General features: G+C 44.5%; 2 protein-coding genes across 3 annotated transcripts; one reads left to right on the forward strand and one right to left on the reverse strand.

The window, feature by feature from the left end:
• Positions 1–220: 220 nt before the first annotated feature.
• Positions 221–11,151, reverse strand: LOC133138829 (bcl-2-like protein 15). Its single transcript, XM_061257921.1, has 4 exons — positions 10,722–11,151; positions 9,907–10,019; positions 9,382–9,600; positions 221–1,836 (listed from the first exon to the last, which is right to left on the reverse strand). Exons 1-4 carry the CDS (start codon positions 10,828–10,830, stop codon positions 1,816–1,818), a joined length of 462 nt encoding a protein of 153 aa, XP_061113905.1. The 5' UTR covers positions 10,831–11,151; the 3' UTR covers positions 221–1,815.
• A 1,556-nt stretch (positions 11,152–12,707) lies between these two features.
• Positions 12,708–24,615, forward strand: dclre1b (DNA cross-link repair 1B). 2 transcript variants are annotated; one of them, XM_061258449.1, is made up of 4 exons: positions 12,708–13,498; positions 14,043–14,208; positions 16,990–17,172; positions 22,353–24,615. In XM_061258449.1, exons 1-4 carry the CDS (start codon positions 13,310–13,312, stop codon positions 23,651–23,653), a joined length of 1,839 nt encoding a protein of 612 aa, XP_061114433.1. In that variant the 5' UTR covers positions 12,708–13,309; the 3' UTR covers positions 23,654–24,615. The 2 variants fall into 2 exon arrangements, with proteins under 2 accessions (XP_061114433.1, XP_061114434.1); XM_061258450.1 differs by having other exon boundaries at positions 13,415–13,498; positions 14,000–14,208.
• Positions 24,616–25,975: the final 1,360 nt, after the last annotated feature.

Raw genomic sequence — 25,975 nt, forward strand, 5'->3', positions numbered from 1 at the left:
CTGTATCTCATTAGCCAGGTGCATTCAATCCTTTCCTTAGTGCAGGTATAAGCAAGTTTTCAGTATCTAATCCAGATTCTAGGCTTTGGGACTGCCTGAGGAGTTGTTATATGTGTTTGTGACATGAGGGCAAGAGGTGTGCTAATGAGATTCAAGAAGCCTTTATGAGACTGAGAAATAAGAAGAAAAAACGGAGACACGAGGCAATCAATAGACAAACTGTTTGGAACATCACATTTATGCAAGGTTTCAATCAGAAATATCTAGATTTCATTTACATATAAAAATAGGAAACAACAAAAGGCCGAAATGAATCTACTTCTAGTCCCTTCTTAAACAACAAATTGACAAATTCCTACATTCACATGACCGTGCAATTTCACTTTCAAAGGCTAGGTACAGTACGATACATTTAACAGGTCACAACAGCCATAGGAGAATGCAGAGATCAGTGCAGTCTGAAACCTTGTGTTTTAGGAAATCGCAGGAGACCTACCACTTCACAACGGCCCAACTTTAACCCGAGCTGTGCCATGCCTGAGTACAGAATACAGATCCATCGGGACCATTGATTGGACAATTATTTGGCTGCTATAATAGACTTTAATCAATGTAATATTTGTTCTACCTTTAAAAATGAACCACAGGTAAGCTGTGATTCAGCTGGATGGCATTGTCCGTCCAAAGTCACTTCTATCTGTATTAAAAAGGTGTGGTGGTGGTGGTGGTGAACTAAATGGAATGTTCATTTGAAATCGTTCAACGGTGATGGTCAGACCTGGGTCAAACACCTCATTGTTTTGGATTTAAATACTTTCCGAAGCTTTACAGAGCTTGTCTGGTATATTGGAGAAGAAGAACCCTCAGAAGAAGAAGCCTGCCTTCTGGTCCTCTTGGTTGGCTCAATTGCACCAGGTAAGATTAATCGAGCACAGGAAAGTATTTGAATCCAAAATAATGACGTATTTATATGTAAATACAATTCTGCCACTCAGAAACCCAGACTGAGGCACACAGTCACACGATGTATTCCGTACCCAGAGGTGTCGATTACATACGCAACCCTCTTCTAAACCACAAAATACTGCAGTTTCTCTGGGTCAAATGGCTGAAAATTGTAGTTGCATTTCCGTTACACGTACTTGGTGCATCTCTTTGTTCGTATGCAGTTCAGCAGGGAAATGTATTCGGTAAACATTTAAAAACAAGCCGGTTAAAAATCACTTTTTCATTTGTGCCTCTATTTTCCTGGCACATCCAAGTTTGTGGAGGCCAAAGTAAGTGAGCAGAATTTCCCACTTTGAATCAAATCGCTGTAGCCAGCAGCCTAGCAGGACAGCACAGTAGAGCTGCCTGTGGTCCACTTGTATTAGTTGCAGGAGTAGACCTTTAGGAAAAAAGCAAGCTGGATGAGCAAAAGCAGGCTCATAACTCATGGCTGACCAAAGTGCTAAAAAGCCCTTTGCAATATGAGGGGAGTTAATTCCGCCCACCGTAAATAGTTTTTGCTGTTAAGGAACGTTTTGAGGAAAAGCAGCAACCACGGTAGACCATGTTCCACTTCCGTCGGAAGGTTACGGATTAAAGCCGTGGCTCGAAATGGAGGATCCACAAAGGAGACAAGCTTTAGAATATGACAGGGGCCATTGGGAATTGAGAAACATGAATCAGTTTTTAAAAAGCGGATCGAAACAACACGTACACTAAAATCGTGCCCGAGTCGGTTTCATTTTGACTTGATGGCAGGATGTTGCAGTGGTGAAGTTGCCAAATATCTCTGCTGTACATCACTCGGTCTTTCCATTGAGAAGATCTTTATTCAGAGGCAACTCTCTCCTGCAAAAAAATAAAATAAACAAGTTGTCAATAGTGTATGATGTTAAATACAAAACTATATGTCTTATCTCTCAAGTAATGCCGTTTTACAAAGAAATATGCTTCTGCATATTATGGCCATTGCAAAACACAACTTTTTAAACAACACTAGTGACAAGTTGTGATAAGACTGCTAGTATTAAGCTGTCTAGTAAATTACATATCGTGACAATGTATTTTCTGTGATCTAAATGGCAGAGCCATAAAAATCTAGTTTGTGGTCTTAAAAACCTGGAAGAGAGTTTTTTTGAGCCAACAATATTTTCAGCAGAAATCTCAATCCTGCAGAATTCTTCACTTACTCCTCTCATGGGGTGTCAAATCAGTAAATCTATTCCTATTATTAACCCACATATTACTCGTGGCCATGAGCGCCAGTGGAAGAGCTTGTTCTCAGATCACTCATGTTTGCTTACATATTTTCAGCATATTTCTGCTGCATACCTGTCATTTTAAAATTTGCGCTATCATTTTAGACGCAAAATCGGAACCATTTTCGCCGCTCAGGACCTGACAGACTCCGAACCTAGGGAAACTCTTTCTAGCTAATACTTCAGCTACTGTTTTAGAATCTGCATGTGCAGTGGGGAATGCCTCCACCCACCTGGAAGAACAAACAATACCGTTTACCTTCAGTGCGATTGATTACGTCTACGTAGTCCATTACTAAATGAGTAAACGCACCCAAATGTGGTGGCATAGAGCCTGGTATAGATCCTGCTGCACACTTTATTATTGCTATTTTCTGGTGGTTTCAGGGCCTCCAATAGGTCTTATACCTCAAAAATGTTTTTTTATCATGGCATCTAATCCTACATCGGTTTCACCCTTCTTCTCTCCATTGGAATTACATGGTACGTGGTGACAAAAAATTGCATGTTTTCCCTCCTATGGGCTATATTTACTCATGTTTCAGCTATAGCTCCACTGGATATTATGGATAGCACCTCCTAGGGGTGTGGGGTGATTCTCAGGGCCTCATTCCCCATTGTTGTTGTGGCTGCCATCCATTACATTACAGAGCGACGTACAGTTGATTAGACTAAGCAGGAGACAATCTTCCACTGGAACAATGCAGGGTTAAGGGCCTTGCTCAAAGGCCCAACGGTTGTGCAGATCTTATTGTGGCTAGACCGGGGATCGAACCACCGACCTTGTGGGTCCCGGTCATTTACCTTAACCTCTGCACTACGGGCATAGGATAGTTTCTACTGCTTGTAGATAAGGCCCACAAGAACCTCCGTCGAACCATGTTACGGGACCGTCCTTGGTCCACTTCCCCCACTTCTTCATAGCATGACTATTGTCCCTCTGAAATGACTAGACCTTGGGAGTAAAGGGACAGGCTCTCCCTTCCCAGGTCCCATGTAATTTCCACCCATGTCTTTTGTTTCACTTTTGCTTCCGTTTTCTTTTTTACATTACATTACAAGGTATTTATCAGACGCTCTTATCCAGAGCGACGTACAATGAAGTTCAGATGAAACACAGGAACAAGTGTGAAGAGGACCCCAGAGAACAGTATGGTTCATTACATTACATTACATTACATTATTGGCATTTGGCAGACGCTCTTATCCAGAGCGACGTACAACAAAGTGCATACCCATAACCAGGGATAAGTTCGCTGAAAGACCCTAGAGGTAAGTACAATTTCAACTGCTACCTGTACAACAAAGAAAAGGACAAGGGTTTTTTTATTTTATTTTTTTTTGAACAAACAAACAAACAAACAGAGCAAAAGTCACCAAAGTGAACTATCCAAACACTGCTTTCCTAGCCAACTAAAAATACCGATACACAAAGCAAGTCACAGAGACAACAATTAAGGTTCACAGGGAGGTAGGGAGGGATGGGGAGAGGCGCTGCTTGAAGAGGTGCGTCTTCAGCTTGCGCTTGAAGGTGGGGAGAGATTCTATAGTTCTGACCTCAACGGGGAGTTCGTTCCACCACCGTGGAGCCAGAACAGACAGTAGTCGTGAGCGTGAGGTGGAGTTTCTGAGAGGGGGAGGTGCCAAGCGGCCTGTGGAGGCTGAACGAAGAGGTCTGGCAGGGGTGTAGGGTCTGATGATTTTTTGCAGATAAGCTGGGGAAGACCCTTTAACTGCTTGGAAGGCTAGCACCAATGTTTTGAATTTGATGCGAGCCATGACAGGCAGCCAGTGAAGGGAAGTAAGCAGGGGGGTGACGTGTGAGTATTTGGGAAGGTTGAAGACCAGACGAGCTGCTGCATTCTGGATGAGTTGGAGGGGTCTGATGGCGGACGCTGGGAGGCCAGCCAAGAGGGAATTGCAGTAGTCCAGGCGGGACAGAACCATCGCTTGGACCAGGAGCTGGGTTGAGTAGGGGGTGAGAAAGGGGCGGATTCTCCGTATGTTGTATAGGAAGAACCTGCAAGACCGGGTCACCGCCGCAATGTTCTCGGAAAGGGACAGTCTGCTGTCCATCACCACGCCGAGGTTCCTTGCACTGGGTGACGGCGTGAGTGTGGTATCCCCGAGAGAAATGGAGAGATCCAGATGGGGAGAGGTATTAGCAGGGATGAATATCATTTCAGTCTTGCCTGGGTTGAGCTTTAGATGGTGGTTGTCCATCCAGCTCTGGATGTCCCTCAGGCAAGCAGAGATACGGGCTGAAACCTGCGTATCAGACGGCGGGAACGAGACGAAGAGTTGGGTATCGTCCGCATAGCAGTGGTAGGATAGCCCATGTGCAGTGATCACAGGGCCAAGGGAGCGAGTGTAGAGAGAAAAAAGAAGTGGGCCAAGGACTGAGCCCTGGGGAACCCCTGTGGCGAGGGGCCGAGGTGTCGATACCGAACCAGCCCAGGCAACCTGGAAGGAGCGACCAGAGAGGTAGGACTCAATCCAGTCCAGGGCTGTGCCACAGATGCCCATTGCTGACAGGGCAGACAGGAGGATGGAGTGATCCACAGTGTCGAAGGCAGCAGAGAGATCTAGAAGAATGAGGATAGAGGAGCGGGAGGCTGCTCGTGCGGCATGAAGTGACTCACTGACGGAGAGGAGCGCAGTCTCTGTCGAGTGGCCCGATCTGAAGCCAGACTGATGGGGGTCTAGCAGGTTGTTGTTAGAAAAGAAGGAAGAAAGTTGAGTAGAAGCGGCTCGTTCTATAGTTTTAGAAAGGAAAGGAAGAAGAGATACCGGGCGGTAGTTCTGGATGATGGAGGGATCCAGGGTAGGCGTTCCAAGTCCTAGTGTGACCATACAGATACAGTTGGAACCCTTGTAGAATACATCAACTTACGAAATAGCATACCACGGTTGGCAGCTAGAATACCTTCTTCTCCTTTTTTTTTTTCTCACAAAAACAGTTCAGGGGATTCCCTTGGTCAAGGGATTTCCTCGGTCTGTGGTTGCCAAACCTTCTTCTTTTATCTTTTTTCCCTTCTGTCAGCTCCCACTTGGAAGCATTCTTCTTTAGCTCTGTCAACTCTGACTCGTGCAACTCCTTCCCCTGAATATCACAAGACTGATTACTTTCTTTATCTCTTCAGTTCATAATTCCCTCACCGGGGTGCACTTCAGCCAATCAGCTCTGTCCCCCAACCCCGTCAAGACCCACAGAATCTTTCCCCATTAATTTTAACACTTTTTAGAGGGGTACCGTACCAGCTATGAAAATAAGACTGTAACCTCGCCCTTTACAACATTTCATGCAACATTATCCACAGCACCCGAAATGCAATGAATCTACATATAATTTGGGTGCACCGAAAACATTTTCTATTATTCTCACGTCTCCTAAATGTCTTCACGTCTTGTCTACCACATTTTCCACACCTTCTTAAAATGCTTTGTCGCTGTGTATGTTTCCCAGTTTCCTGGCAATAGCCCATATATTTTCATACAGCTTCCCTTTTTCAATAATAGTACCAATAATAGTTCCAGTTGCATGCAATCCGTGCAAAGGATCTACAGTAAAAGCTAACCAGACCAAAATATTTACCAAATAAAATGCCAACAAAGCTAGCCTCTGAAGGACCACATCCTGTCGTTCCCATTCCCCAGTTCCTCCTGGGTCCCCATGACCTGTTCTCAGCCTACGTGACGGCTACATCCAGCGACTCGGACGACCTCTGTCCTTCCTTCACTCTTCACCTACTTTCAGTCCTTCAGAATTGCACAGCTGCAGTTTTTACACTTGTGGTGGCAGGCCTCTGCACTACTCAGCTCCCACGATCCCCAGGGGTCACGCCGTGGGAACCCACGGCGACGGGCCTACAAAACGACATCTCACTCTAACACTCAAAAATGACATGTGTTTCACATTAACTTTCTGAGTCACTGACAGTGACTAAAATACACTGACGGTACTGACAGTGACACTGACAGTACACCGCTGATGAGTTCTCAATTCATGCATCAAAAGCAAAGGTTTTTCTATGAAAGTACTATTACTACCCCAAAAAGAAATTGTCGGCACGACTAATCAAAAGCTTTGCCAAGCAGGCCAGGATGCAGTCCGAAGAGGTTAGTTAAGGGTCTCTGCTGGCCTGAACACCACATTGACCCTCGCATTAAACTGCAGTGAGCTTCGGAATTACTGGCACCCCTAATTGGCAATGCACAAAAAATACTTATAGACAATATTATTAACGAGACTAAAACTAAAAAATGTCAACATGTGAACAATACTGTACATTATTAATGTTTCAATGGAACCAACCAAAAGCAAGTATTGATTTAATTTAAAAAATGATTTCACTAAAATCAAGGTCCCATACCCCTGGTGTAGTACTATGTCCCCAGGATAACAGCATGGAGTCTTCTCCTGTAACGCTTGACAAGGTTAAGGATCACATTGAGGAATGGTCCAAAATCCCTCCAAATGGGTTCTTTAACCTTCACGCATTACAGGAAAAGACTGCATGCTGTTATCCTTTCCAGAGGTGTATGCACCAAGCAATAAAGCAGGAGTGCCAATAATTATGGAACCTTGATTTTGCTTAAATCTATTTTTCATTAAATAAATGTTTGATTTTCCACTGAAATGTTAATGAAGTACAGTATTTTTGTATCAATAATGATACTGTTTATTTATTTCAGTCAGACAATGCACGATGACTTAAGCAGTATTTATTGAGGTTTAATGTGAAACTCCCTGTGGTAAAGCCTGTTGAAACAGGCAGCGGCTCCAAACCCGTAGGGTGGTGGTGGGTCACGGGGATCTCCAGGAGCAGAGCTCACCGGTCGAGGCTGGGGTGATGGTGGTGGGAGCGCAAAAATTTAACATTTTTAGGAATAGCAGGATTCCAAAACAGGCAGTGCAGCAGAATGAGCCAGGCAGCAGCAAAATGAGCAAGGCCCTGAGGTCGGTGCCTTATATAGCCCCTTCCCTTAGCAGCATGTGTGGGGCCGACACTAAATGGCACCCGAAACTAGCTCAGCAGGCTTGGCATAACTTCTTGTGCATTGGCAGTCAGGGATGCCAGTAATTCTGGTGCTCACTGAATAGTATGTATGCAGAAACAAGCCTTTGGCTAGATGCCCAGATACCGCAATTATTACTTCTGGTGGACCTTGAAGCGGTCTTGACTCATATCATTATCTTTTGAACACGCAAGGCACAATTTTTTGTGATTCAGAAATGCAAACCAGCCATAATCTGAAGAGGTCTGATAAATGCATTGTTTTCAGCTGCATGATCAAACGCTGGAAGGAGCAAAGCTTCTGAACACAAAATGATTTAATTTTTCTTCAGAAAATTTGCCACGCAACCTAGGGCCGTACATAAGAGTAATAACTGAAGAGAAAGTGAATATTGAATGAATCTGCTAAATTAATCCAGCCTTAGACTGCTGGAGACTGAGCTGGGTAGACTTAAATGATCTGAAATTTTAATTATTACCTCTCAAATATCACAGAAAGCATGAAATTAACTCAGAATTTGGCCACTAGACCCCTCTTTATGAGCAAGCACTCCAGAAAAAAACTATGCTATCTAACATTCATGTAAGTTAAGCAGTCAGATACAGAAGGACCTATCTTCTATATGTTAGTGTTTTTTCTATATATGTATTTTTCATATTTTGGGATTTTGCGAGTCAAATATTCTTTTTACAGTACTGGTTTTCCAGGTTAGCCGATTAACTCAGAGAAAACGTATTTTGTCTTCTAGCAAAGCCAGTGGAGCACAAACCATGAGTGAGTCATCGTCTCACACCAGACAAGAAAAGCACGTGATTTCACCGAAAAAGCTCTTTCAGTAGCCCACTAGCAGTTAGACAATGTGCGACTCAGTGCATGTTGCAATGTGCTGCATCTAATAAGGCAAAACTTGGATGAAACGCCACTACTTGCAATTTCAAAACTATTGCCTGCATGAAGTCCAATTTAAATTCTTACACCGACGCGTGATTCCGCTTTTTTAATTTGCTTGTTTATTTCATGGCATGGCGATGCCTGTTTGTGGAAACCCTGCACTGCTCCAGGGGAGGATTGTCTCCTGCTTAGTCTAAATCAACGTTGCTCTGGTTAAGAGCGTCTGCCAAATGCTAATAATCAGGAGCTAAATAAAGGCAACTAAAAAAGTACATTTAGCCATTTCCAACATGGATACATTTTCTTGGTGACAAAAAGAGCCCGTCACCAAGCAATAATAATTAAATTTAGAAAAATTAACGGCTCGTTAAAAATCTGGGATTGCAATTGTGAAAACCAGCATATACAGGGGGCTCCCAGGGTTGAGTTTGGGAACCACTGCACTCATATATGTATGCTGAAATACTGTGCTGCTCAATTCCTCGTCCTGCGGGCCACATTGTCTGCAGAAATTTTCACCAACAGTGCGCTACACCACGCACGGTAGGAGCAAATACCTGCAGACACTGTGGCCCACAGGATGTGGCTTCGAGTCACACAGCTGTAATGCATGCCACTTAACCTTTAAGTGCAAAACTACAATCTGGGTATGAACTGCTCTATGCTCTCTACTAATTATTTAGCTTTTTCCCCAGAAAGTCCCTTGCACTGTGTTTCATGCTTTCCTGCTTTGCATCCTTGTGCTAGGCGGTGCCTCATATGTAGACACGTTCGGACAAAAACTTCCACAACCACGTGCTACCTCACAACCACAGAAAACGTACGTCACATAAACCACACCTATTACTTCTGAACTTTTAAACTGTTGTGACTCACATCAGTATCTGTTGAACACGCAAGGCACAAATTTTTGTGATTCGTGAATGCAAAGCAATGCATTCGGGCGCCTCGGAATCACGGTCACGAGCATGAGACAACAGGGCTTGAAGAAGGCGTGGCGCTCTCCTTCGGGCCGCCGAGGGATGGGGTGTGGCCGTTGTATCTAACACTAACTCTAATTGGATTAGATGGGGTACAATTGGCTACCAAACTGGTAGAAAAATTGAAAATCTGAAATAAATGTTTTTGTTTTTTTTAAAGATTAAAAACATGATACCATAACTTTGAATGTCCTTGTTTTTCCTAGAAGGGACGGAGCCCTGTCATGGTGGCGGGAGGCACTCACCCAGCCGCCCTGCTGGGAAACCCATGGGGCGACGCGGCTGATGAGGAAGGCGGTCATGGCGACCTGCACGGCCGATGCCATTTTCGGGTAGTTCCTCTGCACGTACAGTCCGAGCGTGACCGAAGCCCGCAGCAGGTGTTTCTCCATCGCCACTTCCCCTCTTTCTGCCATCCAGGTGTTGCTCAACGCCTCGGCCGTCTTTGTGAAGGCCGCCTCCACCTAAAAAAGACGGCCGCAGGGGCGTGAGATCCTGCCGGACAAAATACGAACTGCGGAGAAAGGCTGCTGTGGTTTACGTTTGTTTTGAAATTTAACACTCGCTCCTTTCCACAGCCGCTTACAAAAGAGCAACCAAAACCGTGACATCCGATACATCGATAATAACAGAAAACTGTCTACATTTCACATTTGAGTCATTTAGCGTTTAATCCAAAGCGATTTACAAGCGAACTTTGTATGGCGATGTGCTACAGTTCAGAATGCTACAATGTAATGTGTTGGGCGAGCATTACTGGATTTCCGTACCTGATTTGAATCATTTTCTAAGGCCTTTTTAAACTGATGGATCGTCTGCTCGTCAAATTCATCGCCAATCTCTCGAAGTTTTCCGGCAATTTCACAAGGGTCAAATGAATCATCTGCAAAAAAAAGTTGTACCGTCATAAAGATTTAAAATCACTTCCTTCTGGGTAAGGCTGCTGTCGGGCTTTCTGTAAATGGCCCTGCAACAAAAACTGCTCGATGTTGTGATGACTGATGATGAACCACCGATACAATATTCGTCCATCATCCATTATTAATTTATTTTTTTTGTACGCATTACCGGACTTGATATGGTCGATTGTCATTCTGTTTGATTTGATTTACCATACGTGTTGGGATGCCAATAATTTTGGCACCTGTGGTTTTCAGAAAAAAATAAAAGTATATATATATATATATATATCTCCCATATGCTTGAACATAACATATACATACATATCATTATCCATGTTGTTTGTTACCTGCAGCTTTTTTTATCCATTTTTATTAAGGGTTAATTCTGGTGCCCACTGTAGATTATTACTTAATCCCACTTTCCTCAAATGGTTCTATTCCTTAGGTAATTAGTTTAGTTAATCAGCTGTCTCCTGAAAATATTCAAATATTTTGTTACTCACTAAAACATTTTGTCAGAAAAACATCGTAGCCACACATTTAACAGGATCCTAACATAAAACTAACCAAGTGTGAAGTATAAAATTGCCGCATTCTATAGAACGTCGATGCTGTAACTTTTGTTTCTAACCAGCATTAGCCCAAGTTAAACTTTAACTTCAGATGTCAACTTTGTTGCTCACCGTCGTCGCCGACTGAACAGTCCGTCTCGATATCGCTGCTTTTAGAAGACGGGTCAAAAAAACAATCGATAATTTCATAGGTTTGTTCCACTATGTCTTTCGGTGCCATTATCACAGTATCCTAGCTTTCGCGTAAACGGAGGGGAACCCTAGTGAAATTCCTTAGCTAGGCAATTAGTGAACTTTACATACAATGACAAGTGTTCCCCTTGCTTTCCAAAAACAGCAAGATTATCCTAATGCTAAAAATGCTCCTGTCAAATATTTCCTGTTCTGATGGCATGCACTTACTGTAGCTACTTGGTTTTACAAACGCACAGGACAGTTTAGCGTACTGTACTACTGACAAAATATGTAGGTTACAGTAGAACGCAATGGCGGAGTTTTCATATGACGTGAAATAGATATTATCCAATAGAGATCGTGTCGTTTAGAGACATGTCCTGAGAGTCTTGAAACATGCCCGGTTGCAATGGTTGCCAGATCTTAAAAAAAAAAAACTATTTCAAGTAAAAAATTAAAGCAGCATGACCTGCGTTTTCACTTCTGCATGGTAATCGGTATTGTGCTGTGTTTTACGACCTGTTTTTATGTCGGAAGCGTGGTTTTTTCACGTGTACTAATAACTTGTTTTAAAATGTGAGTTATATGTAGCCTAAGTTGTTCAATACGGAAATGTCAAACTTAGGCTACTTAATAGGCTAGTAATGGAGCATTAATGTTATATATGACCATATATATATAATTCATTAATTTCACTTGCAATTTGTATTTTCATGATAATACTTTTGTGACCACATGCCATTTTGTGTGCGCCTAAACAGCTGTGTTACAAGGTTGAGAATCCAACGGCTCCAAAAACTGGATCCTAATTCCTCTGAATGTCCCCAAGGTATGAAGGGTCACTTTCTGGAGGAATATTTCTGTTTATCTTTTGGATATTTTAGAAACAGAAGCATACGATGACTTGCTGGGCAACCTGGCCTTACAATGGCTGGTATAGAGGTATTTGGTTCCTGGAATAAATAAATTAACCTCAACCCCAAACCGGTCTGTATGTTTTGTCTCCAGCTGTATATTCACACATTCATTGTTATAGGATTTTCTCATAACTGCAAATAAAAACATTTGTTTTCATAACGATTTCATTATTTTCTTTGTCTCAGATTGAATGCATTGGAAATAGGTACATTTGTTCATTTTGTTATCTATAACAAACCTGCAAATTCCTTAAACCAGCCTGTGAGAAACTTCTGTGGCCTATCCACTATCCTTCATTGCACATAAAAACCAATTGAAAACATACTAAAAATGAAATACCCCACTATACACTCAGTGAGCACTTTATTAGGTATTTATTACTTTTTTTCTGTAATAGACTTTTTACTGCTGTAGCCTATCCACTTAGTTATGATGCGTTGTGTGTTCAGAGATGCTCTTCTGCATACCACTATTATAATGTGTGCGTTACTGTCACCTTCCTGTCAGCTTTGACCAGTCTGGCCCTTCTCCTGAGACAACTCTCATTAACAAGGCGCTTCTGTCTGCTGAACTGCTGCTCACTGGATTTGTTTTTGGTTTTTTGCACCATTCTTTGCAAACTCTAGAGACTCTTGTGTGTAGAAATCCCAGGATATCAGCCGTTTCTCAGATATTCAAACCACCCTGTCTGCTACCAACAATCATTCTACAGTCAAAGTCATTTTTGATGTGAACATTAACTGAAGCTCCTGACCTATATCTACATGATTGTATGCATTGCACTGCTGCCACACACGGATAAGATAATCACATGAATAAAGTAAAAAAGACAGAAAGACAGAAACTACAGGGTAAACAGATCTACCGAATAAAAAAAAAACACTTTTTGGATGGAACCCCAATTGTACGCAAATATCTGGCAACCTTCGATGGTAAAGTAACCGTTTCCTCATTGGACAAAGAGTATGCCCATGTTACTACGTAATGCTAGGAAGGCGTGGACAACAGGGGAAAGAAAAATGGCGGCACATGCGAATAGGTTTTTAACTAGTGAAATGTTATTATTCCGCTAGATAAATATGACGATATTATTTGGCGATATTATTTTTTTGACCTCGATTTCGAATTATGTTTGTGTTTGCCTTTTTATTTCCTTTTAACCCAATGCTAGTTACGCTTTTATTTAGCTGACATATTCATTTTAGCAAAACTAACGTTGGATAGGATACATTTTTTTGTAGATAACGTTAAGGAAAAAACTGGCCATGGTCCGCTTGATTATATAGTCAGCAAACGTATTTTTAGGTAGCTAACGCTAGCTAGTTAACGTGCGGTCTTGTTTGAACCAGCCACTCAGTGCCCTTATGCATGACTTCGCTAAGTTAATGTTTACATTTGTTCTGAAACAACCAATGCCAGCTAGCTAACCAACATAACTAGACTAATACGACCACAGGATTTCTTACGCTATCGAAATGAATGTGTGGCTGTGCCCCACCAATCGGTAATTTTGCAGACAGTGCTACTTTTATTATTTTATCATTGTAATTGGTATCACGAAGTATCGTTTGGTAGTGAGCTAAGTAGTTGCGGCCCGTGTACCCGCGATGAACGGGAAGCTCATACCACTCACACCCGTAGCTGTAGACTTCTGGCAGGTGCGAAAATGCAGCCACGTGCGGCTGTTCTTCCTGTCGCATATGCACGCCGACCACACCGTGGGCTTGACCTCGACATGGACCAGGCCAATCTACTGCTCTCCCACCACCGCTAAACTTCTCCAACTGAAACTGCAGGTAGGTGCACATTTATATTTCTGTAACATGCATAGGCATCTTTTGGACATATTCTGGCAAGTAGCCCGTGAGGATGCGTAGCAGTTAATGTTAATCCAGTGCCTTGCCCTTTGTACCCCTTTGAATGATCTAAACAGTGTAGACAATGAATATGGAGCATTTAGGAAGCATTTCTCTGTAACAATACCTTCATAATGAGAATAAATGGTTGGAATTTATATAGCGCCTTTATCCAAAGCAATATGAAATGTATGCTTCTCATTCGCCCATACACACACCAACGATTGGCTGCAATGCAAAGCACCAACCAGCTCATCAGAAGTATTTAGGGGCTCGGTGTCTTGCACAGGGACACTTCAACACATCCAGGGCGGGAATCGAACCGGCAGCCCTCCCACTACCAAACAACTGCTCTTACCGTCTGAGCCAATTTCGCCCCTATAATGAGGTTGCAGGTCTGGATTTGGCTCCAGGTTTGTGATGGGTTGCGTGAATTGGCAGCTTTCACCGACTGGTGCTTCTGTTCTTTCATCCCGCCCTGGAGGTGAAGCGGAAATGGATCCATCCGCTGGAGGTGGGCGGAGCCCACCTGCTTCCGCTGGACGACATCGGCAAAGAGACGATGACAGTGTCCCTGATCGATGCCAACCACTGTCCCGGGGCTGTGATGTTCCTCTTTGAAGGGTACTTTGGCACCATTCTCTATACAGGTAAGTGGAGGGTGGCTCTCATTTGGTGCACCTGAATGGGGCAAGGCACTGTCATGTCACAACTAGGGGCACCGTTTTCTCTTTCAAGGCCTGGAGGGATTTAAACTTGTATTTGAAATTATCCTCCCGGGGTCCCTTGAGGCAGTCAAGCGGAACAATGAACTGTCTAGTTATTCAATTTAGTGTCTAATAGGGATGTTTGTGAAAAATATGTAAAAATAAATTTTTTGGCCGGTATAGGGATGGGAATTGGCAGGGATGTCCTGATATGATATTATCATATTGCGATTCTATGTAATCATTTTTTTGTTTTGTTTTGCTGACCATTTACTAACACTGGACCATGGAAAACGTAATGGTTGAAACATATTTAGAAAGACAATAACATGACAAATAGATAAATACATACGTTATTATGAATTATTAATACATTTTTTGTGAATAAATAATAATATAATAGTAACTGAAAGAAAGGTCAACAAAGAGTCAAAGAAAGAAACAAGAATATTTTTCAGCTGATGGCTGGAAGTCAGCATTTACGTGTACAATGTAGACAGTGAACATAGAGAAGAAATAAGGTTTTTAACGCCATTGGGCAAGACAAACCTCTCGTAATAAATCATGAAAAAACCTTTAGGAAAACAAAGGTGAATAAAACTACCGGCATATTCTGTACTGCATTCAACCCATGAGAATGTGATGTACCACCTAGTAGAATCATTTCATTTGTTTGTTTTATTATCCAGTCACATCAATTCAAGACGTAAAATTATGGGTCCAAATGCATATTTAATAAGTCTTATCAACCTGGTACGCTGTGTTAGAGGAAATGCGTATGTAAGGTCAGTTGCTGCTGTATGTTGGTAAATTTCATGGTCTATCAATTTAGATTCACACTCGCCTGACACGGTAGCATCTGCGTGTCCTTTATCGACAGGCTGTGTAATAAAGTTGTCTATAAACACAATATTTCAGATTTGTAGCTACAATATCAGTTTGTTGTGAAAGCGTTTATGTGAAACAGGATATGTGGTGCTAGTCTTGCCCAAGGCTGGCATATATGAGGAACTGGGGTTGTGCAAAATAATTTTAAAATCGAAAATCTTTGTGGGTCACTGCCACAGTGTTCTTGGAGAGGGAACAGTCTGGGGAGAGACTGGGAGAGCTTAGAGCAGGAATGAAGATTAATTCAGTCTTACCTGGTGGTTGTCCATCCAGCTCTGGATGTGACTCAGGCAGGTAGAGATGCGGGCTGAAACCTGTGTGTCAGATGATGTGATGGAGAAAAATAGTTGGGCATCATGAGCATAGCAGTAATAAGACAAACCTTGAGCAGTGTCGTTTTGTTTTAATAAATAAAATGTAAGCTTTAATACTTTACACAGCACTGCAACACTGAGAGACAAGTGTTGTTGGACAAAGTGATACACAAAGTTTCGCATTTATACTTTGTGATAAGGGTTCTATTATCTCTATGGCAATGGTTCCTTCTGGCCGATCCTGTCCAATCAACATTGCGCGACAACGTTGTCCACGACACTGAGGAAAAAGCTTTGTACTGCATTTTTTCAGTTGATAATGTGTAATTTCTGTGTATTCAGTACTGTGCAGAAGTCTTAGGCACCTGTGTAACATTCTGTACAGATAAGATTCTTTCTAAAATAATTCAATGAAAGGTCCTAAATAAACGTACTATACATTTTTCATTACGTTTGAGTAATTTGGCAGAATAGTTAAAAACGGAATCAAATCAATATTTTTTGTGACCACCCTTCAGCGTTTAAAACTGCACCACTTCTCTGAGATAGCCAACGCTGTCCTGCAGTTCTATAAGACAATCAGCAGGGAGGTTTTTCCAAGCATGTTGGACAACTTGCCACAGTTCTTCTGCAGACTTTGGTTGGGGCCTTGCTTCTGATCTCAGACAGCCTTGATCAAGTTTTTATGTAAAAAGTAGTGAATTGCTTACAGTAATATGTAACTTTTTAAAAATTAAAAATACAAAAATGTCTGTAATATTTGGAAATCTCAAATGCGTTCTTTTATACCAACGCACCCCAAAAAGTAAACGCATATGTAATAAAGTGTAGTGCCTACGACATGAGGCTGAACGGTGGGTGTGGACGGTGAGGCTGAACTGTGGCTGTGGACGGTGAGGCTGAACAGTGGCTGTGGACGGTGAGGCTGAACGGTGGGTGTGGACGGTGAGGCTGAACTGTGGCTGTGGACGGTGAGGCTGAACGGTGGGTGTGGACGGTGAGGCTGAACTGTGGCTGTGGACGGTGAGGCTGAACGGTGGGTGTGGACGGTGAGGCTGAACGGTGGGTGTGGACGGTGAGGCTGAACGGTGGGTGTGGACGGTGAGGCTGAACGGTGGGTGTGGACGGTGAGGCTGAACTGTGGCTGTGGACGGTGAGGCTGAACAGTGGCTGTGGACGGTGAGGCTGAACAGTGGGTGTGGACGGTGAGGCTGAACGGTGGGTGTGGACGGTGAGGCTGAACTGTGGCTGTGGACGGTGAGGCTGAACAGTGGCTGTGGACGGTGAGGCTGAACAGTGGGTGTGGACGGTGAGGCTGAACAGTGGGTGTGGACGGTGAGGCTGAATGGTGGGTGTGGACGGTGAGGCTGAATGGTGGCTGTGGATGGTGAGGCTGAACAGTGGGTGTGGACGGTGAGGCTGAACAGTGGGTGTGGACGGTGAGGCTGAACAGTGGGTGTGGACGGTGAGGCTGAACGGTGGGTGTGGACGGTGAGGCTGAACGCTGCTGGTTTTCCTGCAGGGGATTTCCGCTACACTCCGGCGATGTTGCGGGAGCCGTGCCTCCGGGCGCAGACGCACATCGACGTCCTATACCTGGACAACACCAACTGCGACCCCACCCGCACCCTCCCCTCCCGCCAGCGAGCTGCCCAGCAGATCAAAGAGTTGATCCGCGCTCACCCCGGGCACACCATTGTCATCGGTGAGATGGGACCGGACCGAAGAAAGCATTTTTCAAACTTGAGAGGGCAGCACCAGTTTTTTGTGCCAAAAGAATTCTATTGTTTCAGAAATGTTGAAATAATGGCATGGGTTAAAATGTTTCACTACGAAGTAGGCATACAAGCACAAATATGATTTAAATGGTTTATTTCTTGGAATGGGGAAGGCTAAGTTCCTTGAGCCAGTGAATCAGTGAGTCATTAAACGTTACATTACAGGCATTTGGCAGACACGCTTTTCCAGAGCGACGTGCAACAAAGTGCATAACCAGGGACAAGTGCGCTGAAAGACCCTACAAGGTAGTACAGTTTCCTGTGCTAGGAATAACTTGGGCCTTGTAGAACAATCTGATGACAAAGGATTATATCTATAAAACCGTTTTAGGAACGGCAATGCTAGGAATATACACGTATGCAGGAACTATAAACAGCTTACGGAAGTAGCAATAAAACCATCTAAGCGACCCTAGTAATAATTAAACAAGTATACACAATTGTGAGAACTACAATAACAGCTAACATAGTCAATTAGAAATTATAGGGAGGGGTGGGGAGAGGTGAGGTCCAGCCTGAAAAGGTGTGTCTTCAGTCTGCACTTGAACGTGGTCAGAGTCTCTGCTGTTCTGACCTCTACGGGGAGGTCGTTCCACCACCGAACAGACCGGAACAGACAGGATTCATGGTCAAGAAGTGCAAATTCGGAGAGGGGGTGGCGCCAGGCGTCCTGGGGTAGCAGAGCGGAGAGGTCTGGCAAGCGTGCAGGGTCTGATGTTCTTTTGGAGGTAAGCTGGGTCTGACCCCTGGAACTGCCTGGAAAGCTAGCACCAATGTTTTGAATTTGATACAGGCCATAACATGACAGGCAGCCAGTGGAGGAAAGTATCAGGGGGTGACTTGAAGGACAAGGAGGCCTTCGTGAGGGAGGTGACAAATGGGAGGATGTCAAGTGTGATTGCTTGTGATTGAAGAAAACACTGTCAGGAGAGACTGGAAGGTTGTCCCTGGGTCCCTGGATTTCCCCCACTTCTCTCAGCTGGGCGAAGGCTGGCCCTGGAGCTATGCAGGGTGTCGGACAACCAAGGACTGGGAGGAGAGGAGCAAGCTGGACTAGGGACAGCGCAGAGGAGGGAGATGAAAGCCGGGTGGCAGATGCAGAGTCAGTGGGGTGGTTGGAGAATGATTCGAGCAGTGGAAGAGGCTGAGAGGGAGAGGAGGAAGAGGCTGAGGGAGAGGAGGAAGAGGAGGAAGAGGGAGAGGAGGAAGAGGCTGAGGGAGCGGAGGAAGAGGCTGAGAGAGGGGGAGAGGAGGAAGAGGCTGAGAGAGGAGGAAGAGGGGGAGAGGGAGAGGAGGAAGAGAGGGAGGGGAGAGGGAGAGGAGGAAGAGGCTGAGAGAGGAGGAAGAGGGGGAGAGGGAGGGGGAGAGCGAGGAGGAAGAGGCTGAGAGAGTAGGAAGAGGCTGAGAGGGAGGAGGAAGAGGCTGAGAGAGAGTAGGAAGAGGCTGAGAGGGAGGAGGAAGAGGCTGAGAGAAGAGGTTACGGCGGGCTGAAAGCGCGGTGACTGAAGGAGGGCAGGGTCGATGGGGAGCGAGAGGGAGGGAGCAGGATGTGAAGCAGTGATCAGATGTATGGAGAGGGGTCAGGGAGGTCAGAGCAGTGGAGTAGCGGTTGGAAGGCAGCAGCCTGGGAGGCTTTTGAGGTGGATGGGGACATCTCCGCAGAGGATCAGCGGGGGGGCAGCCTCAGGGAAGGAGCTGTGAAGGGTGTAGTTCATCAAGGAAACTTCCCGGGGGCCTGGAGGCCGATAGACAACCACAATATAGAGGTTAATAGGGTGGGTTATTACGATTGAGTGGCAATAAAAAGTGGATATCGACCCGCCAGAGAGAGGGAGAACTGAATTTTCAGGAGGGGGAGATCAACAAACCAGAGTTAATTTGTTGCAGTCTCGTAAGTAATTAGTTGCGGTCAGTCGCATAGTTAATTAGCGGCCATTTGCAGGTGTAGAAAACACTCTTTTTTTCTTTTTCTTTTTGTTCCTCCAACTCCGTTGGATACTTAGCCCGTTTGGTTGGATCTAGTGAATTGTAGATATACGGACTTAAATTCAATACTGAAACCAAAATGAATTCAAGTCAAATGCTTTTTATTGCGAAGTTTGCAGGAGCACAAAGGCGGTATGTTTGGGCTGACAGCAGGTCCCCAGCATACCGCAGTGAATTCAAAGGTATATTGGAGTTGCGCATCTCATACAGAGAAATCGTCTCGGGGTGTTCTACCTTTGAATACAGGCCACACGTATCCCAGACATCTTCCCCCGCATTTCACGGACTTGATCAGAGACATTTTCCCTTCCCATAATCTCCCCACAGATTTCCTGCGTTTCATGTCTCATCGCACAGATTTATTTAAGAAGCCTTTCCTTTGTTTCCTGCCTAGCCCACCTGCATCATCTTCGCGTTCGTCTTGACAACTCCTTACTGCAGGCCCTTTCCTGTCCGATAAACAGGAAGGCAGACACACCTCCCCTTCTTTTGCAACTCCAGCACACAATATAATAGAGAATATACATAACATTTTAAAAGCATGCACTACTATAGAGCATTCTAAAACCATATTGTGTGCTGTTGGTCATGTATAGTTGTGTTCAAATAAATGGCAGTATGTATAAATAAAAAATAAAAAATTTCATAGCTTTTAGTTCAATATTTCATATGTAGTGGAAACATTACAAATTAAATTCCTAATCAAAGCATTAGCAAATTTGATCAAGTCTGCATTGTTCTTTTACAGGAAGCAAAGAACTAATATTTAGTTGCACAATCATTGGCACCTAGCAACAGGTATTTCGGCCCAGGATGAACAAACTGCATTCCACATTTCCTGTGAATTTTTGGGTTTTGCTTCAGAAACTGCATTTTTAATATCACCCCACAAGTTTTCAGTGGGGTTGAGGTCAGGGCAATGAGCTGGCCACTCCATTACCTCAATCCTTTTTGTCTGGAACCAAGATATTGCTCGCTTACTCGTGTGTTTGCGGTCGTTGTCTTGTTGAAACACCCATTTTCAGGGACATTTCCTTTTCGGCATACGGCAATATAATCTCTTCAAGTATTTTGATGTATTCAAACTGATCCATGAACCAACACCGTAGTATGAGAAACATCCCCATACCAAGATTTTTGTGCCACCATGCTTCACTGGCTTCACAGTGTACTGCGGCTTGAAGTCAGTACCCGGGGGTCATCTAACGTACTGTCAACGACCACTAGACCTGAAAAGAGCAACAAAAATTGGCTCGTTTTCTTCCGCTTGTTACGGGCTTTTGTTGCCATTTTAAAGCATTTGAGATGATTTTAGCTGAGCATCCTATAATTTGCTGCACTTTTTTAAATACATTTTCCCCTCTCCAATCAAATTTTTTATCAAATGACGTTGTTCCTCCAAACAATTTTTGGAACAGCCCATTTTACTTCGCAAAAGGAAATATATTTTATAACAATGTGTGAAACATTTGCTTGCCTTCTTCCTAAAGGACAATGACACCTGTTTTTTCACAGAATTAATGAATTCTCTGGGCCGAGTCACCGCCGTTTCGCTAAAGCCCAGGAACCTAGTCGTGCCTGCACCCGCTCGGTCTGTCCGCATGTGCCCCTTAAAGAGGAGGAGCGAATCGTCTGTCGAGGAGCCCGACTCAACTACCGGCACCGTTGCCAAAAAAGCTAAAGCCGATACAGACACATTCTGCTATCCCACAATCCCTCTACCTCGCCGAAGCCAGCTCCAGTACCGATGCGGACTGCGATCCCACAATCCCTCTGTGCCTCTCTGCAAGGCATCCCGAGCCTGAGATGTCGGATCGGTCTCAGGACGCTGTCGAGACATTGCAGTCTTCGCTGGGTAACGTCACGTTACCCAGTAAGGACGTGGAACGAAGTTATGCGGTGGAAAGTTTCCACCTTCTAGGCGGGTACCAAATCGCACCAACAAACCCCTGTCACAGGGGTCTTGACGCCTTCGACAACGCCATGGAGAGGGCCCTCGCTCAACACAGACAGAAAGATCCGACAGCAGCCTCGTAGAAGTACTCTTCAGTTTCCATTACCCACTCCCTCCAATCACAGTTTGTCTTATTTATGAGATGCGTGTGGGCCTTTAAGATGTGTCACCGCTCTGAAACTTGTCCCAACAGAAGTTTAAATGGAAACCAACACCCAGTCATATAGGGGTATTGTTTTGAAGGAAATGGCATGCAACTCATTTTAGTTTAATACAAACTTTGATGATGATGACTTTGAAAAGCTAAATTATGTTACTTCCCGATTTCCGTACTTTTCAGTTGGTTGTCCAGTCCGTAACTCTATTGTATTATGAAAATGCTTATTTGGCACGGGTCCTTCCGTGCCTTCTTCCTTAATAAAGGACAAGGACACCTGTTTTTTCACAGAATGAATGAATTCTCTAAGTAAACTCCACACTGGTATTATTTTGAACATACCCCTTTCAATGAATGAGTCAATTACTCGGAACAAGCAGCGTGCATGTCATGACAGTTGGGTCTGTTGTTTTTCTATTACACTACTACATCTGCAAGTAAAGTATTTGCCAAGCAGAAATATCACTACTACTAATAAGAGTGGCTCATCAGGTTACTGATGTTGTGCTGCTATTTTCTTGAACACAGCTGTTTTTATTAAAGGCCCACACACACACATTTATCATGTTTTTGAGCTAACTGCTATTTTTCCAAGCTGTTTGTAAAAAACAATTTCCCACAGGAAAAATGTTTTTGCATAATTATCGGATGATGTTGCTGAATGTAAACACTTGAGAGCTGATGACAGGAGGGGGAGGGGGAATTTGGCTCTGGGAGCAGGGTTAGGGACTAAATAACTTTCGCAAAGTGCAGTGATTATTTTTTGTGGCCGTTTTAGATACTAAATCCAGGAAGAGAACGTTGATGCCTGTGGGCGTATACTGTGTGAACTTATTGTTGTTGTATATATATTTATATGATAAGATCAAAAGAAGTCGAAAATCAATCTATCCTGTCTGCTTACAGTTACTTTAAAGCTCTTTGTATTACATAATATATTTCCAAACACTTACATGAGCATACAGTGTGTGGTATGAACAGTAGCTAAAGCAGTGCGTTCTTCCGCTCAGGTGTGTACAGACTGGGTAAGGAGGCGCTGCTGGTGGAGCTGGCCCTGGAGTTCCGCACGTGGGTGGAGGTGAGCCCTGAGCGGCTGGAGACCCTGATGGCCCTGGAGCTGCCTGACGTCTTCACCACAGAGCCCGGGGCGGGTCGCATCCGGGCCGTGGACAGGTCCGAGGTGCACGCCGCAAACCTGGCCGCCTGGAACCGCCAGCGCCCGACCCTGGCCATCCTTCCCACCAGCCGCCCGCCCCTCTCCTTCCACCCGGCCGTGCACGTGGTGCCCTACTCCGACCACTCCTCCTACCGGGAGCTGGAGGACTTCGTCTCGGCCCTGCGGCCCGCCACCCTCGTCCCCATCGTGGGCGCGTACGCCCCCTGCTTCTCGGCCCTGCTCAGCCCCCGGAAGAAGAGGCGCCCCGTGCTCGTGCCCGAGTCCGTGCGCCGCTACATGGCCGCGCCGTGCGGCAGGGGTCCGGATCCCCGGTCCGGAGCCGACCCTCCCGCCTGCCGCCTGTGGTGCCAGGCCCGGTGCTCCACCCCGCGTGGCGTGGTGTTCGAGTCTCCGAAAAGCGGCCGCCGGTCCCCCGGGATGGATGGGCTCCGAGGTCAGGAGCTGCAGGAGGCCGAGCCTCCAGACCCAGCCTCTCCCGGGGAACGTCACGACAGCGGGGAGGAGCTGGACGACGTTTCGGAACCGTCGAGGGTCCGCCCGCCCCTCGTTTTGTGCGGGAGGGCCACGGGTGGGGCACGGAATGGCGACAGCCCCGCAAGCGTTTCGGCGGACGAAGAGGTGGCAGGGGAATACCTCACCGCCGTTTCGCTAAAGCCCAGGAACCTAGTCGTGCCTGCACCCGCTCGGTCTCTCCGCATGTGCCCCTTAAAGAGGAGGAGCGAATCGTCTGTCGAGGAGCCCGACTCAACTACCGGCACCGTTGCCAAAAAAGCTAAAGCCGATACAGACACAGTCTGCTATCCCACAATCCCTCTGTGCCTCGCCGAACCCAGCTCCAGTACCGATGCGGACTGCGAGTCCACAATCCCTCTGTGCCTCTCTGCAAGGCATCCCGAGCCTGAGATGTCGGATCGGTCTCAGGACGCTGTCGAGACATTGCAGTCTTCGCTGGGTAACGTCACGTTACCCAGTAAGGACGTGGAACGGAGTTATGCGGTGCAAGGTTTCCACCTTCTAGGCGGGTACCAAATCGCACCAACAAACCTCTGCCACCGGGGTCTTGACGCCTTCGACAACGCCATGGAGAGGGCCCTCGCTCAACACAGACAGAAAGATCCGACAGCAGCCTCGTAGAAGTACTCTTCAGTTTCCATTACCCACTCCCTCCAATCACAGTTTGTCTTATTTATGAGATGCGTGTGGGCCTTTAAGATGTGTCACCGCTCTGAAACTTGTCCCAACAGAAGTTTAAATGGAAACCAACACCCAGTCATATAGGGGTATTTTTTTTGAAGGGGAAATGGCATGCAACTCATTTCAGTTTAATACAAACTTTTTTTACATCTTCATATTGTGCAATGATGATGACTTTGAAAAGCTAAATTATGTTACTTCCCGATTTCCGTACTGTTCAGTTGGTTGTCCAGTCCGTAACTCTACTGTATTATGGAAATGCTTGTTTGGCACGGGTACTTCCGTTTGCCAATGAAACTACATGTTCATTATGATTATGTTTATTCTTCACTCGAGAAGCCTGTCCTTACCCGTTGCAATTATGCTAACACAAACCATGTGCACTAGTATTTATTCATTAATAATGAACCCTTCATCTTAGCACAGTGAGTCTTAGGCTTCATCCTGGAGACCCATTGTGTATGCTGGTAATTGCAAAATAATTTATATGCAAATAATTGCAACCTCTGAATCGAGCAAGCTGTTGACTGCTTTTCAAATGGAAAGACAATTTGAAGACACATTTCTGTCTGATTGAATTGTAGCCTGTCAATTGACCCTAATGGGCTGCTGGTTACCGAAAGTCTCTGGTCTCTGAAACTAAACCATTTGTGGAAAATTAAAAGCTGAGACAAAATCCAATGCACAAAAGCCAGAAGAACTCTATCAGCCTTGATTGAATGTAAAAATTGCGTACCCAGGGGGTGCCCCAGGATTGAGTTTGAGGACCCCCTCTGTAGCTCATCCATGTTATTTTTTTGAACCATGATAAGTATTAAATCCTGTCTTGTCACTTTTTGTAATGTTGCCTTGAAATGTCCTGCAGTGTTAAAGTTTGATTAAAAAAAAAATTCTAATAATAATCTGTTTTTGTACCCCTGTCCGTCCTTAAACAAGGGGTCAATGTTTCGATCTAAAATCCAGTGCCAAAACAATTTAGATGCCATTTTTTAATGCATATTTCAGTTTTAGTGCGAAGTACCATCCTCGTGTAGGGACATTTGTGGGTTTGTGGTGTAAAGCCTTCTGTTCCACGATCACAATTTTGGGTCTGAAATTTTTGCTGATTTTTCATTCTTCCTTCACAAGTTTGAAATAGCCAGTCTAATTTTATCAGTGCTTGTTCATTGCCACTGCCACAAACGATGCACGTTTTGGAAAGTGAAGACAGGCATGTTGACAAGCAGGCAGACCGTTCAGCCGGGCGTACCTGATGGCATTTCACAATGATTTTCATGTTTGTAATTATCGCCCCTTTTCTTTTTGGCTTTCTAAAACATCAACTGTAATGCAAAAATGTTTTTTGGCATCCTCTGCAGACCACTGTTTGTTAGAAGAGGTGTACCACTCTGGCCCTGTAAGGGGCATACATACTGGTTGGCAATCAGTTGGCAGCCATTTTAGAAATTTTGTATTCAACTATTGTTTGTTCTTATCAGTTGGGTCTGTCCTTGTACAAACACACACCCCTTCTGTGATTGTGATTCGACTGTACTGTAGTGTTGGTGAGTAGGTACTAGGTAGGAAGTTAGATCTGCAGTTATATAGAGGCAATCTACTCTAGCTTCCTCAACTCTGTTTCAACAAACCTCTGGAACCACAAACTGCTGTTCCAACCCATTAGCCCTTCTTGTCTGTCGGAAGTGCTGCCTTCAAACATATTTTGAAAACAAAAAATGACTTTTCTTCTGTACACATCTACAAAATGGCATGAAAATTCAGTGCAGCGCATTGTGTACTTGTATTTACTGTACATTTACTAACATTAGGATCAGGCTTCTTTTCATGGTATCAAAATCAGGACAATGCAGGAACTCGCCCAAGTCAACAAGCACTTTACTAGAGAAAAGTAAAAGTTTATGGAAAGTCACGCCGGTTAGCGGGACACTCACTGAAACAAGTTTTGCAGTATGGTGCAGCGACCTTCGACACTCTGGTCGTATAGCCGGGTTGATATACCCTCAGCATCAATGATCTATTGTATCAATGCATCAATGGATCTATTGTACATCCTACCGATTCAACTCAATCAGCTAAATTAAATAAATAGAATTAATCACTTTGGTTTCACCAATAATCAATATAAATCCTTTAAATCTAATGAATGCTTTAAGACTTAGTTTACAATTTTTTTGATGAAATGCAGCTCGGTAATCCGTAACTCTGTCATCAGCTAGTCAGCCTGAAGGAAGTGAACCTGATCATGTTGACCAGTTAATATTC

This window comes from Conger conger, chromosome 10 (genome assembly GCF_963514075.1).
Source record: "Conger conger chromosome 10, fConCon1.1, whole genome shotgun sequence".
NCBI classification, from domain to species: Eukaryota; Metazoa; Chordata; class Actinopteri; order Anguilliformes; family Congridae; genus Conger; species Conger conger.

Coding starts and splice junctions, on each gene's coding strand:
- LOC133138829 (XM_061257921.1), bottom strand. CDS start 10,830: ATGGCACCGAAAGACATAGTGGAACAAACCTATGAAATTATCGATTGT. Junction 10,020..10,721: donor CTGTTCAGTCGGCGACGACG/GTGAGCAACAAA, acceptor TTTTTTTTGCAG/ATGATTCATTTGACCCTTGT. Junction 1,837..9,381: donor TTTCCCAGCAGGGCGGCTGG/GTGAGTGCCTCC, acceptor ATTTTTTTGCAG/GAGAGAGTTGCCTCTGAATA.
- dclre1b (XM_061258449.1), top strand. CDS start 13,310: ATGAACGGGAAGCTCATACCACTCACACCCGTAGCTGTAGACTTCTGG. Junction 13,499..14,042: donor TTCTCCAACTGAAACTGCAG/GTAGGTGCACAT, acceptor CCCGCCCTGGAG/GTGAAGCGGAAATGGATCCA. Junction 14,209..16,989: donor TGGCACCATTCTCTATACAG/GTAAGTGGAGGG, acceptor GTTTTCCTGCAG/GGGATTTCCGCTACACTCCG.